This window comes from Somniosus microcephalus, chromosome 12 (assembly GCF_052327205.1).
Source record: "Somniosus microcephalus isolate GS21.2 chromosome 12, FLI_Smic_1.0, whole genome shotgun sequence".
In the NCBI taxonomy this organism is placed as follows: domain Eukaryota; kingdom Metazoa; phylum Chordata; class Chondrichthyes; order Squaliformes; family Somniosidae; genus Somniosus; species Somniosus microcephalus.
Window position 1 is genome coordinate 81389996 of NC_140998.1, and position 14205 is coordinate 81404200.

The window sequence follows — 14205 nt, forward strand, 5'->3', positions numbered from 1 at the left end:
AATTAAGTGAATCTAAACTGATGTGTTACTGCATCTGCCAATCCTGTTTAAATAATAATGTCATCAGCTCACAAAGAAACTAAATCAATACTACTAAATTTACATAGGTATGGTTCCTCAGCAACATCCACTTCAAACCTATTCAGTTACATGTTGTTTTGTAGTCTGTGAGCAGTACAATCAAAATCAAGTAGCGCTGGTGACAACACCGTTTCCAATTTGATTGCTGCTAGATTTCCCAGTATTCATGAAAATAAATATCAGCACAGGGGATGTACCTTAACACACCTATACAGATTTATTCTGTACCAATTTAACCTATTCAGACCTATAGATTTAAACCTATACAGGTAGACTATCCTTTATCCGAAAACCTCGGGACCAGCCGAGTTTCGGATAAAGGAGAATTTCGGATTTCGGAAGGTGGGTCGGCGGGGGGTCGTGCGCACGACTTACGCTGACGCTCAGCGTAAGTCAGTCGGGGTTGGCGGGGGTCGGGGCCGGCGGGGTACGCGGGGGGGTCGGCGGTTGTCGGGGCTGGCGGGGTCCGCGGGGGGGTCGGCGGTTGTCGGGGCTGGCGGTTGTCGGGGTCCGCGGTTGTCGGGGCTGGCGGGGTCGGCGGTTGTCGGGGCTGGCGGGGTCCGCGGGGGGGGGTCGGCGGTTGTCGGGGCCGGCGGTTGTCGGGGCCGGCGGTTGTCGAGGCTGGGCGGGGCTGGCGGGGTCCGCGGGGGGGGGGGGTCGGCGGTTGTCGGTTGTCGGGGCTGGCGGGGGGGGGGTACGCACGACTTACGCTGAACGAAAAAACCTTCGGTTTTTAGAGGGTTTCGGTTTTCGGAAGTCCGGATAAAGGGTAGTCTACCTGTATAGTCATAGTAAATGTGGGGTTCCTGTTGTGCATTAGCTTTACTACACAGATTTAACGAGATTCAAATATCTACCCATTGTACCAATGCAAAGCAGCAATCAAGCCAATTGAATGTCGAACTATATAGCCAAAACAGCAGAATACAACTCAAAAGAATGATTATGAATTATTATTTGCCCAAGTGTATACATTTTCTTTGGCATCAATGAAAATGGATTGTCCTAGCTAAATAATTCTTAATTATTTGGAGATTTCAATTAAACTTTTTCAAATTAATTTTATTAATTATTAAAATCAAACAAAATAATTGGTGCTAAAGTACATTAAAAAATGCCAAAAAAATTCTAGGATTGGGTTCTCATACCTTCCTCTCCTCGGATGACAGAATGCGGAATCTGTTCATGCCTTCTTTAATTATTTCTTCTTCTGTCAAACCTGGACTCTCAGCAACAATATCACCTCGGCCTTCTTCTAACCAGAGTTGGAAACCTGTCCTCTTGGGCCTTTTTACAACAAAAAAAAAACACACTATCACTGTATTTTAACAAAGCATTGTTTTCTAGTGTCAAGTCATTAAGTAGTTAGGAATTACAATGCAGCACTGATCGCGGAAATAATGGTGCTAGAAATTGCGGTCGGAAGCGTACCTCCGGAGTACGCTTCCGACCCGCAAAAGAATTACGAAAGTACCTGCTGTCAGCCAGGCTGCAAAAACTTGCGGTCTCGAGCCTCGAGGTGGAGGGCAGCGTAATGGCCCACGGATCCCAGGCGGTGCGGAAGCATACCTGGGAGCACGTGGGCCTAGACCTCCAATCAATAAGCAGAATTCCATTTCAATCATTTACGAAGGGAATTCACTAATGAGATGCAATGGAATCCCCAAATCTAATGATTATACAATGTACAGAATTGGAATTTTATTCATAATTATCTTCATTCCACCAACCTCACGAAAAATTTAATTTTTTGATAATTTTATACGTCATTAAAACTGTAATCCGGGCCAATATTTGCATAAACTCAACTGATACAGTGTATGTGCATAATTTAGGATATGAAAATGTTTAATTAATGGCTTAGATAGCCCCTTACGCTGATGCAAACAGGCCCTGCGCCTGCTTCAATCAACCGTAAGACTTCCATGCACAATCGCTGGTCAGTCACTGGGCAAAGAGCCCAGCTCTACGTTAGCAATTGCTTTTTTGTAGCCCCCGCAGATGGCCTGTCAATGCGTATGTCGACAGCCGTAAGTTCTGGATTTCACACGTGCACAAGCAGAAATCCTGAACTTGCGGTGCATTTCAAAGGGAGTACGACGGTGTACTGAGAGTACGCCGTCATACACACCGCAATTCCAGGGCCAATAGATCTAAACTTCGAAGCAGAATCTTTCTGGTAACTATCTGGTGACACAAAGGAAACTTTGAAATGTCTAATGTTCAGCAAACAAGTCATATTACTAAAGGTTTAAAAAAAAAATCTGCTATGATCTCCAACACAAATTGTTAGATTTCCTGGTAGTATAAAGGTTATTAAAAGTGCACATTCTTTATGTATAATGTTAAAAGCACTCACTTTTTGTTTTCTGTGTTTTTGCTGTCAGGGATGATGGTTTGTACAGGCTTAGCCTCAACTGCTTTCTCTTCCACAGTTTTACTGCTGGATTTAGGAATGGTTGACTGGAACAGTGTAGCTTGGGTCTTTCAAAAATAAGAAAAGTGAAACAAGATGCCAAACTAGATAAATAGCCCTAATGTTGAAACAAAAATTACGGTTCTTTTGTCATGCAGATCATCAGTTCTGAATTAACTGCAGATAAGTGTAGGACTGGCTTCAGTTGGAATCAATTTAACTTACACAAACTAATTACAGAAGTCAAGAACGCTAATGTAATTATCACCACTTAAAAATCAAGTTTTTATTTTTACATCTAGCTGTACAGTGCAAGAGCTGCAAAACACTTCAAAAACATTTTTAAAAACTAGCTTGCAACTATATTGTTTTGAGATAAGTAATTATAAAATCAACTTTTAATATCCAGAAAAATGATTTAGTCATGTCTCTGGAGCTACACACACAACTTACTTTTTTAACCATCTCGAGTTTTGATATGTATTGTGCAAAATAATTCTCCTCAAATTTGAATCCAGTATTTGTTCCATGGGTGTTTAATAATGTCTGGTATCGTGGTCATTTTTCACATATGAGCAGAGGATGCTATTCAACCACGTGGACACCATTGTCAGACCCACTTATGTCCTAATGAAATGTCTACACATCACCTTCCAGATAGAGATGCTCAATAGTGATGAGCAGGGGCAACTCCTAATACAGGGCCACAGAGGTCAGCAGTAGTAATCTTCTTCTCTTCTTAGGCAGTCCCTCGGAACCAAGGATGACTTGCTTCCACATTAAAAATGAGTTTGCAGGTGACTGATGAGTCAAATGCAGGACCTACAGTCTCTGTCACAGGTGGGGCAGACGGTGATTGAAGGGGCGGGTGAGTGGGGTGCTTGGGTTGACGCTCCTTGCGCTGCCTGCGCTTGGCTTCCGCTTGCTCCCGGCGAAGAGAGCTGGCAGTAGTAGTACTCCTCTTACCACCATTCTGGTTGAGATCAACCAATTCAGCACAGAGCAGGGGTTAACTTGGGACTTTCTGACTTGCACAGCTCAGTCCCACACTGAGCATTGCATTTAATTGAGCCACTAGGAGAACCACCAATCCTGCATTTTTTTTAAAACATGCAATTCCTGATTCTAATAAAACAAATTCTGAAACAAGTTAATACCTGTTTGGCCTTTGGTTTTAATATCAGAGGTTTCAGGACCAGTGATTTCTCCTTATTTGCAGACTGGCTGTTGTTGCTTGTCGATTTTTTACTAGTTTTCGTCATGCTATCTAGAATATTGGTGTTACGGGCTTGACCTCCAGCTAATGCAGGAGATATTCCACCAGATGTAACCTGGGAAGGAGAAAACAACAAAGATTTTGGGTTTAAGTAAATAAAACTAGAAGTAAAATGAGTTTTAAAAAACAGCTCTATTAATGTTTATTGCATTACACGGTAAGACACAAGATCCTAGTAGCAAACAGCACAACTTTACTACTTGTTAAAAAAATCTGTTCTTGCTGACTCTTACTATTTTAATCACTTTTGCAGAAACTATGTTAAATAGACACTATTTTAACCAGTGATACACTTAACAACTTTAAGCCATTTGACATTGTAATTAATTCAATGGATGGTGCACATATTATCTATAAATCATTAGCATCTACTATTTGAGCTCCTGTGGCATTGAACACAGGGAGCCAAGACCAAGTGCAGTATTCAGATCAAGCAAGATCAGAGGGCAGGAGAAGGGAAACAGCAGATAGCACTGGAAAGAGGAGGGGAAGATGGAGATAGAGAAAGAGATGGTGAGAGGAGGGGAGGATAGAGAGGGCGAAATGGAAATAGAGATGGAGATAATGAGAGGAGGGGGGAGATGGAAATAAAAATGGAGAGCGAAGAGGGAAAAGGAGATGGTGGTGGCAAGAGGAGGAGGAAAGAAGGGGTAATGGAGATGGAAGGGAGAGACAAAGGGAGAGAGGAAAAGAGAAAGGGAGAGGAGACAGGAGGGTGGAGATGGAAAGAGGAGAGCAGGGGAAGGGTAATGAATGGTGAGGTGAGAGAGAAATTAAGTTGGAGAAAGTGGAGGAGAGGGAGAAGAAGAGAATTGTGGAAAGGAAGAAGAGAGGGCAAGGGTGTGGTGCGGAGGAGGGGAGGGAATGGGAGGATTGGGGTGGGGACAGGTTGCTGTAGGCACCTGTTCTGTTGACAGACTCGGGGGGATCCACAATTAGAAAGAAAGAAATTACACTGAAATGCATAATTATCTACCCACTGGTCAGTGTGTGCAATTGAGTGGATCTGAATAGCCAGGATTGAGCTGCAGTTTGTGTTTCTGGGCGTAACATTAAATTTTAACCTTGACGCCTTATCACAGCACTACTTTCCTGTGTGACAAATACTACATGGAATATGGCAACCCACCTTTGATTTTTAATATAGAATAGATTGTTCTTAAGATGTACATCTCCAAATATAGCCTGTGCAATGTCTTTACCTCAGTCTCTTACTCCTAGTCCACCTTTTCTTTTTGGAAATTTGTTTATGTTCATCCTATCCCTAAAAATGATGATTCTATCTTATACTTCTAACTATTGCCATAATGTCTGCACGTTCTAAAGTTCTGTAAGATTTTGCTGACTCTTAAACTAATTATCTTGAAAGTCCTGGTTTAATCCATGATCAGCAGTAGTTTTTAATTCCACTGGTTATCAACTTCTGCCAGTGATCACTTTGGTAATTCATTTGACATCACCCTGGACAAATTAACATTATATGGTCTTCCACAATGACTAACTAGTTTCCTCTCAAATCTCTAATTATGTTGTGGCTCAACCTCGACTTTTTCTCCATCAACTCAAAGGCTCTCCAAGGATGCTTTCTCTCCTTTTCATACCAATCATCTCCTCCACTCAACTGTACCTTCTATTTTGACGATAAATTCCTCTACATTCATCAATTTTCTTGACACCGCACACATAGAACTTTCATTCCTCTTGAAATATGGCTAAATTGGTGCATCTTGATCTCCATGCTGACTATTCCTCTTGTTTATGCTAATACTATCTTACATGCTCTTCCACCATTCCAAATCCTTATTGTGCTGAAATCAAAACTCACTGAACTTTCTCCTACTCCAACTCATCTCTCCCAAGATCTTAAAGTTACAGATCACCATAACTCCATCAGTCTTCTCGTTCTCCTCCAATTCACAATTCTTTAAAAACCAAGCATGGCATTACCCAATCATTACTTCCTGATTTACCCAGTATTATATTCCTACTTGTTTCAGCCTTGATGGTACTAAAGAACTTGGCCTCTTACTTAGGTTTCACAATACAAATAATAGGTAGGAAGACATGCAACATCAGTATTTATTAGCACACAGAATCCATCTATTTTCAGTTTATTTTATTATTTTACACCATTGTTAAAAAAAAACTGTCACTGTAGTTTGCTCTTTTTATTCTCTTTCTTTTAGGGAGAAGTTTCCTAAAAAAAAAGTATTTTTCCCCTTCACTTTCTGGGAGGTCAAATTGTGGTTCGGTGACTAGGTCTGTAAGTTACATCAAATTATAACAGTGGATATCAAACAGTTTTCTACCATTCCCCCCCACCTACATTCAAATGTTAGCTACAGGAGAGATAATATTTTACATTCTCAGAATCTTGAGGTAATGTACCCTAATCTCTTACCTTAAAGGGATTGGCACGTGCAAGAATACTGTTTGTAAGAGTTACTGTTGACAGGAGAGATACAAAGTTATAAAACCAGAACTTACATCACAAGTCCAATACTAGTTCCAATTTCACGAATAAAAAAATCAACCATTGTTTCATAGTATATTGAAATCTGTATCAATGGTTATATGACGTGATCATCTAGACACAGACAGCATTTAAAAGAAAGCAATCCTTGATTAAGCATCTAGTTGCAATTTGTGATGAACGGTCCATTAATGCAACTTGCACTGTTAACCAACCAGCCAGCTGAACAAACACAAGTGCATGTGATACAAGGTATGACACACTGCTATACAAATTCATTATACCAAATGATAGGATGTTGGTTTTTGACTGAAACCTACTGACACTAAAGTCAATATACTTCCAATCACACTTTTAAATATGCAACAAAATAACAAGCAGAAGTGATGTACTAGAATGGCCTTCAATTACATCAATGACAAACTTTCTCATTTGTAATTTACATGAAATACAGTTTGCATTACATACCTGATTTTGGAGTAATATTTTCTACAGAGCCATGATCTTTACTAAATGGATTTAACCCTGCAGTACAGAAGGACAGTGAGTTAGTTATATTCAAGAAACTTTCAACACTAAGAATCTGTTTTAGGCAGATATTGGGTTTGTTCCAAACACAAATTGCCAGCACAAATAAGGCAAGAGATTATTTTTGGAAATTGCAGGAAATCATGTGTCAGTATCTATTTGTACAAACATTTTCATCTATTTATTTACTTTAAAATTCTGAACCCAAATACTAAATGAATCACGTTATGCTTATGCATGAAGGAAGAAAAAGTGATAGAGTGGAAGACATGCAGACAGTTGCAAGAGAGGTGCAATTTATTTTATTTAAAGTCCTCGTGGGAATAACCCCACAGAAGAGCAGCCACTAGAAATTTTAAAAACTTAGGCTTACAATTGGTGCAAGACTTATAATTAGGCTGAACACACAGCAACCAGTAATCTAAAAATTCAAAAGCTGAATATTTAGCTGGTCTCACTTCGCTTTGCATAAAGTGTTTCCTCAGGATCCAATCTATTGTTACTATCTTCATCTGCATCATTCTGAACACATTCCTCACTTCCTTCTTCTTCCTTTTCAATACAACTTCGAGCTGGAGGTTGCACATGTGGCGAATTCCATTTAGTCACTGACGTACTGTAACTACATAAAGAAGACAGTTTCAATAACTAGCAAAATTTAGACAAATAAGCTTTACATATTGAAATGCTTAAACAACTATTTTTGTATTCATAACAATTCAGTGCAAATGCAGAAAAAAAATGCATGTGGTGGCTGGGTTCTGTGGCTACCTGCAGCTGCTCCAGTTATTTGGATGCTGTTAGTTGAAATCAATAAGAAATAGTTGTTCATATGAATTTAATGAGCCACTGTGAACAATGTAGATTTACTGGATTTCACATTGAAAGCTCTCTTCCAAGCTACCAATTTCACCCTAGAGTTTTCCATTTGAATCCAGCTCATGCTTCACAAGTAATGCACATTTAAGCCACTTACACATTTCCTACATTATGCCTTCTACATATTGGTAGCATCTCTAAAGGTATATACTACACCAAAATAGTGCACAATATATATAACTATGGGAGGGGGAGCGATAGGGGAAAAAAAGGCTGCATTTTCAGTTCTTACCTCAAAAGCACTAATGCTGCACAAAACATCACTGAATGAAGAAAAAAAGCTTCAGGCCGCTAAATTCGGCTCTGTAACATCTGTTTTTTTTTAGTCCAAAATGGCATCTGCGTTGCGCGCACACTTCTGGTGCGGGCCACGCCAAATGCCTGTTTTATTTTAGTCCAAAATGGCATCTGCGTTGCGCGCACACTTCTGGTGCGGGCCACGCCAAACGCCATTTTGGCAAGGTCATTAGCGCGGGCGCTGGGAGCGTGCGTCGAAGTACAGAGTAGGCAGATCGTGACGCCAGTCAGCGTGTAACACCGATTTAACCCCAGCACTGCCATTTTCGACCTCAACGCTGCAGCTAACACCCTCTCTTAAACACGTATAGCTGAACACGCATTCAGCAGCAGGAAGGACCCTCCCACCAGCGCCATTTGAAAAGATCATCAACTGCTTTCAGGTTAGTTCCTCACTGATTTCTTCTGGCTTTTGGTGAGTTTGTAGAAGTGCTTTGTGGTTTGTTATCTTGTTTGCAGTTGCTGAAGTGTCCAGGGAATGGTGTAGCAGGATACTCAAAAGCACCTACACTGACCTGTTGTCCCAGACATGGATGCAGCAGTTTGTATCCCCCTTGGCCTGCAGGGAGAATGAGCAGAAGCAACACAGAGAGGACAAGCTGCTTGAAGAGGGAGGGGGAGGGGGAGGGGAAGGGGGAGAAGGGCTCTCAGCAGGAGACCGTATCCACCCAGGGTCTTCAGGGAGAAATTCTCCTACCTCAAACTCAATGAGGGACAGTGTATGCGATGTCTCCGCTTCACTAAAGAAGGTACTCACGGAAATCTGCCACCTGTTGCAGGAGGAACTGCAGCCTCAGAGGAGGGACAGGACGGCATTGCCAGTGGCTGTGAAGGTGAGTGTGGCCATGAATTTTTATGCGTGGGGCCCCTTTCAGGCTAGCACTTTACAGCCAATGAAGTACCTTTGGAGTGTAGTCACTGTTATAATGTAGGAAATGCAGCAGCCAATTTGAGCACAGTAAGCTCCCACAAACACCAATGTGATAATGACCAGGTAATCTGTTTTTGTTATGTTGATTGGCCAGGACACCGAGGATAACTCCCCTGCCCGTCTTGATCTTTTACGTTCTGAGAACGCAGATGGGGCCTCGGTTTAACGTCTCATCCGAAAGATGGCACCTCCGACAGTAGAGCACTCCCGCAGTACTGCATTGGTGTGTCAACCTAGATTTTTGTGCTCAAGTCCCTGGAGTGGGACTTGAACCCACAACCTTCTGACTCAGAGGCGAGAGAGCTACCCACAGCCACAGCTGTGCAAATTGTGCAATTTGTTTCAGCGCCATGCCAAATTAAGCTTTGCAAATAATTTATATGGTCTTATGCAAAACATGACTTGAACAGATAGAACTAGTGATGTATGATGTCAACACATTTTCATACAGCTTATGATTTTGTGGGAGTACATGGTAACTACAAATTAACAAAAGTAGTAATACCCAGCATTTAGCTCAGCTCTAAAGTCGTCTTCTTCATCTTGTACGGTCATCAACGCTGTAGCTTTCTCCTGCGCAAGGTCACTAAGGCGCTGGGCAAGAGTTAGATGCTTTGAACGTGAAGCATACTTGATAGCCAGATTCAAGACATTCTGGGTCATAAACTCCGAGAGCTCCTCACAACGGAATTCACGCTCTACCTTGCAAGACAGCTAAACAATAAACAGAATGTTAGTTTTTTTCCTCCCCCTCAAAAGAAAATACCTTGATATTGCTCATTTTATAAACCTTCATTTAAAAAACAGTATTAATCAAGAAAATCCATCTTTAATTCCACAATATGAAAAGGTAAATTATCACAGTGCACACCATACTGACAAAAATAAGTACAAGGACCTTTTTGGGGTTCATCTTTGTGTTCCAGTCAAAATGTTAGTGCCGATGAATAGAGTTCTTCCTTTTGTGTACCCAGTGTCAGCACTGCTAAGGCAGCTGTATCAAGGGTTCCTGCTTTTCAGAGCATTTATTTTGAATCTCGTGTTTTTTTTTCTGGTTTCACATGATCTTTAAATCAGGGATTAAACCAAAAGCTATTGAAAATGACTAGGATATCAGACTTATTATTTTGGGGCAAGTTTACGAATGGTGAAAGTCAAGCATTGTCTTGCTAATCTCCTATTTGGCATTCTTGCTTCTGTGTAGTGATCTAACTTTTAAATAAATCCAACTTACAGCCTGAACCTAATGGTCTAATGTTACCCGTTTATGATGACATAATGCACTGGAGACCACATGGGATTACCACTATGTGCTCCTGTTTATTCCCAAATGGGGTATATATTGCACCATCAGACCATTACACTATAACCATAAAAGGTGCAAGTTTCAGTTCACTGGGGGACTCTGTCTGCTTATAGAAATTTTTGCTGCAAATGCAAGGTTGAAGTATTGGGAGGAAGCAATACATCGCTCTCACATTAACAGCTTTTACATTTTACCTTACAAAATGGTGTATGCTGTAGCTCTGTCAGATCAATGCAATTTTTGATTGTTACTGGTTAGGTCGGGACCTCAAACTGTGAACTATTTAAGCGGGAAGATGGGAAGTCAATCAGAAGCCCAAAATATTGGCCCAGATATTCCGATCGCAGGCCTCCCGCAGGCGAAGGGCTGCGATCTGCAAAAATCTGCGCCCTTACCCGAGGGCTCCCGGGAGGCGCGCAATTCCAATGCTGGGCCTCTCCAAACTGCCGGTGCGCAGGGCCCACGTATCCCAGAGGCGCAGGTAGTTCGCAGCGTCCCTGGGATCACGTGTGCCATGGGGAGCCAATCAAAGAAGGGAATCTCCCTTCATACATTTGACAGGAAGACCTGTCAAATATATGAATGGAGATCACCCCCAAAACATAGTAAAACATTAAATAAATAAAAATAAAAAAATCACATTTTTAAAATGACTTGAAAGTACAATAAATTAACTATTTTAAACAAAACTTAAAATTTTTGAAAAAAATAATTAAAGTTTTTTTTACAGGGCTAAAAATAAACTTACCTTTTTTCAAGTATTTTTAAATGATATAAATCAGTGGTAAAAATTAAAAAAAACTTTTTTCAACTCTTATTCTGGTAAAAGCAGGCCTTACGCCTGCTTTTATCAGGCGCAAGAATTGTAAGTGTTTCTGCGGGCGGAGGGTCTCCAAAAAGCGGAACTCTCCGCCCACGGAGGCCCTTCTCCTGGGCAGCCGGAGCATCAGTCAAGAACTTTCTTGACAGATCGGAAATGCCGGTTTCCAGCGCATGTGCAGTGCATGCCTGAAACCAGCATTTCCGATGTCCCTACGGAATATCCGGCCCATTATATACTAAGCTACCCAGTTAGGTATTCTGGCAGCACAGCAGGTTGGGGGCACCAATGTACATTAAAAATGGGATTGCACCCACAATTCATCATACAAAGTCCTTTTCTTTGTAGGGTTGGCAGAGTTCTCTCTTCATCCAGGAAAGGGAGGATGCATATATTTACACAAACAGCTGCAGAAGATTATATAGAATTTACTCACAGCAAACATCTTCATTAGCAGTTCCTGCTGTTCCTTCAGTACTTGGTGTTTTGCAGCTTCGTCAAATTCATAGCTATTTGCTGCCAGATAGTCAAAGTGATTATGAAATAGAACTGATCGCCAGTACTGCTCCTGGAAAGATGGGAAAAACTTTAATTCACCTGTGATATTCTACCAACAAAATTTCAACACAGGCTTCCAATATACTACAAAACATTTCGGATTGAGCTATTTTATATCAATATATAGTGAAACCCGCGCACAGGTTTATACATAGTGAAATCCATCTATAACAACTACTCTTGAGATTAACCTCTGCTTGATTCAAGTCTCAAATCAATTTCCTGCGTATTGCCACAGCAGCATTAATTGCTAGAAACTACAATACGACACCATCTTCCAAAGATTAACGATGACAGTGCAAGCATCAAATGGCATATTTCACTGTGGCTAAATCCACTTACAGGTGGTCTTTAAGAAGCTCTGGCAGTAATTTTCACTGTTCACCGCTTGAACATAAGAACATAAGAAATAGGAACAGGAGTAGGCCATTTGGCCCTTCGAGCCTGCTCCGCCATTCAATAAGATCATGACAGATCTTCTACCTCATCTCCACTTTCCTGCACTATCCCCATATCCCTTGACTCCCTTAATATTCAAAAATCTATCGATCTCTGTCTTGAATATGTTCAATGACTGAGCCTCCACAGCCCTCTGGGGTAGAGAATTCCAAAGATTCACCACCCTCGGTGAAGAAATTTTTCCTCATCTCAGTCCTAAATGGCAACCCCTTATTCTGAGACTGTGACCCCTGGTTCTAAACTCCCCAGCCAGGGGAAACATTCTCTCTGCATCTACCCTGTCAAGCCCTGTAAGAATTTTGTATGTTTCAATGAGATTCCCTCTCATTCTTCTAAACTCTAGAGAAAAAGGCCTATATCTATTAGTTTTACCTCATAATTACCAATTTGTTTACTATATATTTTTGGATAAACCTTTCAGATAATCAGAAGAAGATTTTTTTGGGTGCTAAACTGGCAGGGTGGATTATCCACCAGTTATAGAACCTGCCCGATTTTAATTTCCATTGATTTCTTCGCTCTGCCAGTTTACCAACCAAATGGTGACTGTGCAAATTACATCCCCTTCCCCCAGGAATCGCACAAAACGTCTAAGTGCTTTCAGCACCTTATGGGCAGTTTTCAAAATTAAACTGTTTTCACAAGCCTCTTACTTTTTAAAAATTCGCTTATGGGATGTGGGCGTCGCTGGCAAGGCCAGCATTTATTGGCCATCCCTAATTGCCCTTGAGAAGGTGGTGGTGAGCCGCCTTCTTGAACCGCTGCAGTCCGTGTGGTGAAGGTACTCCCACAGTGCTGTTAGGGAGGGAGTTCCAGGATTTTGACCCAGCAACAATGAAGGATCGGCGATATACTTCTAAGTCAAGATGGTGTGTGACTTGGAGGGGAACTTGGAGGTGGTGGTGTTCCCATGCGCCTGCCGCCCTTGTCCTTCTAAGTGGAAGAGGTCGCGGGTTTGGGAGGTGCTGCTGAAGAAGCCTTGGCGAGTTGCTGCAGTGCATCTTGTAGATGGTACACACTGCAGCCACGGTATGCCGGTGGTGGAGGGAGTGCCAATCAAGCGGGCTGCTTTGTCCTGGATGGTGTTGAGCTTCTTGAGAGTTGTTGCAGCTGCACTCATCCAAGCAAGTGGACTCCTGACTTGTGCCTTGTAGATGGTGGAAAGGCTTTGGGGAGTCAGGTGAGACAGTTGCTGCAGAATACCTAGCCTCTGACCTGCTCTTGCTGCCACAGTATTTATGTGGCTGGACCAGTTAAGTTTCAGGTCAATGGTGACCCCCAGGATGTAAATGGTGGGGGATTCGGCGGTGGTAAGCCATTGAATGTCAAGGGGCGGTGGTTAGACTCTCGCTTGTTGGAGATAGTCATTGCCTGGCACTTGTGTGGCGCGAATGTTACCTGCCACTTATCAGCCAATGCCTGAATGTCATCCAGGTTTTGTTGCATGCGGGCATGGACTGCTTCATTATCTGAGGAGTTGTGAATGGCACTGAACACTGTGCAGTCATCAGCGAACATCCCCATTTCTGACCTTATGATGGAGGGAAGGTCATTGATGAAGCAGCTGAAGATGGTTGGGCCTAGGACACTGCTCTGAGGAAGTCCTGCAGCAATGTCCTGGGGCTGTGATGATTGACCTTCAATCACCACAACCATGGAAATGAGACAGAGATCTAAACACATCCACACACCTAAGACCCTCATGGTTCCATAAGGGCAGTAATATTAAAAAGTTAGGTTAATAAATGAATTGAATAGTTCTGCATGCAATTCTATGCACATCCATTTTACACAGGACCCCACTATCTGCTAAGAGGTTTAAGAATGCATACTCAGAAATACAGTTAATATTCAGACATCTACACCAATCTTCCTTGATGTATTGCTTTTCAAAAATAACTAATTGTTGCATTGTCTTAATTGTTACCTAAACTGATAAATTTGGATCAATCCCAAAAGTGATCAGCCACGTACCAGTTCAGATTCAGAAACAGCTCGACAGGTTCTCTTTAACATGGTTTCTTACACAGTTTATTTATGAATTAATTTGCCTTTTTTTCCAAATACATTTTGAAATTAAGCAATAATGAAGTTCAAAGTTTTAGATTTTGCAAACAAGGTTAAAGTACTATTGAGTAAAAGATAAACTATGTTAATGAATTACTTCAGGGCATTGCATCA

The 14205-nt window shown here is 41.6% G+C and overlaps 1 protein-coding gene across 2 annotated transcripts in view; it reads right to left on the reverse strand.

Moving 5' to 3' along the window:
* The window catches only part of wdhd1 (WD repeat and HMG-box DNA binding protein 1), a 76573-nt gene that overhangs the window by 5657 nt on the left and 56711 nt on the right, over window positions 1–14205 (reverse strand). For both annotated transcript variants that reach the window (XM_086003224.1, XM_086003223.1), the window contains 8 exons: window positions 11444–11575; window positions 9387–9595; window positions 7233–7396; window positions 6715–6771; window positions 6175–6218; window positions 3655–3828; window positions 2441–2565; window positions 1230–1368 (listed from right to left, as the gene is read on the reverse strand). In XM_086003224.1, the coding sequence (XP_085859350.1) occupies window positions 1230–1368; window positions 2441–2565; window positions 3655–3828; window positions 6175–6218; window positions 6715–6771; window positions 7233–7396; window positions 9387–9595; window positions 11444–11575 (1044 nt within the window). The remainder of the gene's footprint in view (window positions 1–1229; window positions 1369–2440; window positions 2566–3654; window positions 3829–6174; window positions 6219–6714; window positions 6772–7232; window positions 7397–9386; window positions 9596–11443; window positions 11576–14205) is intronic.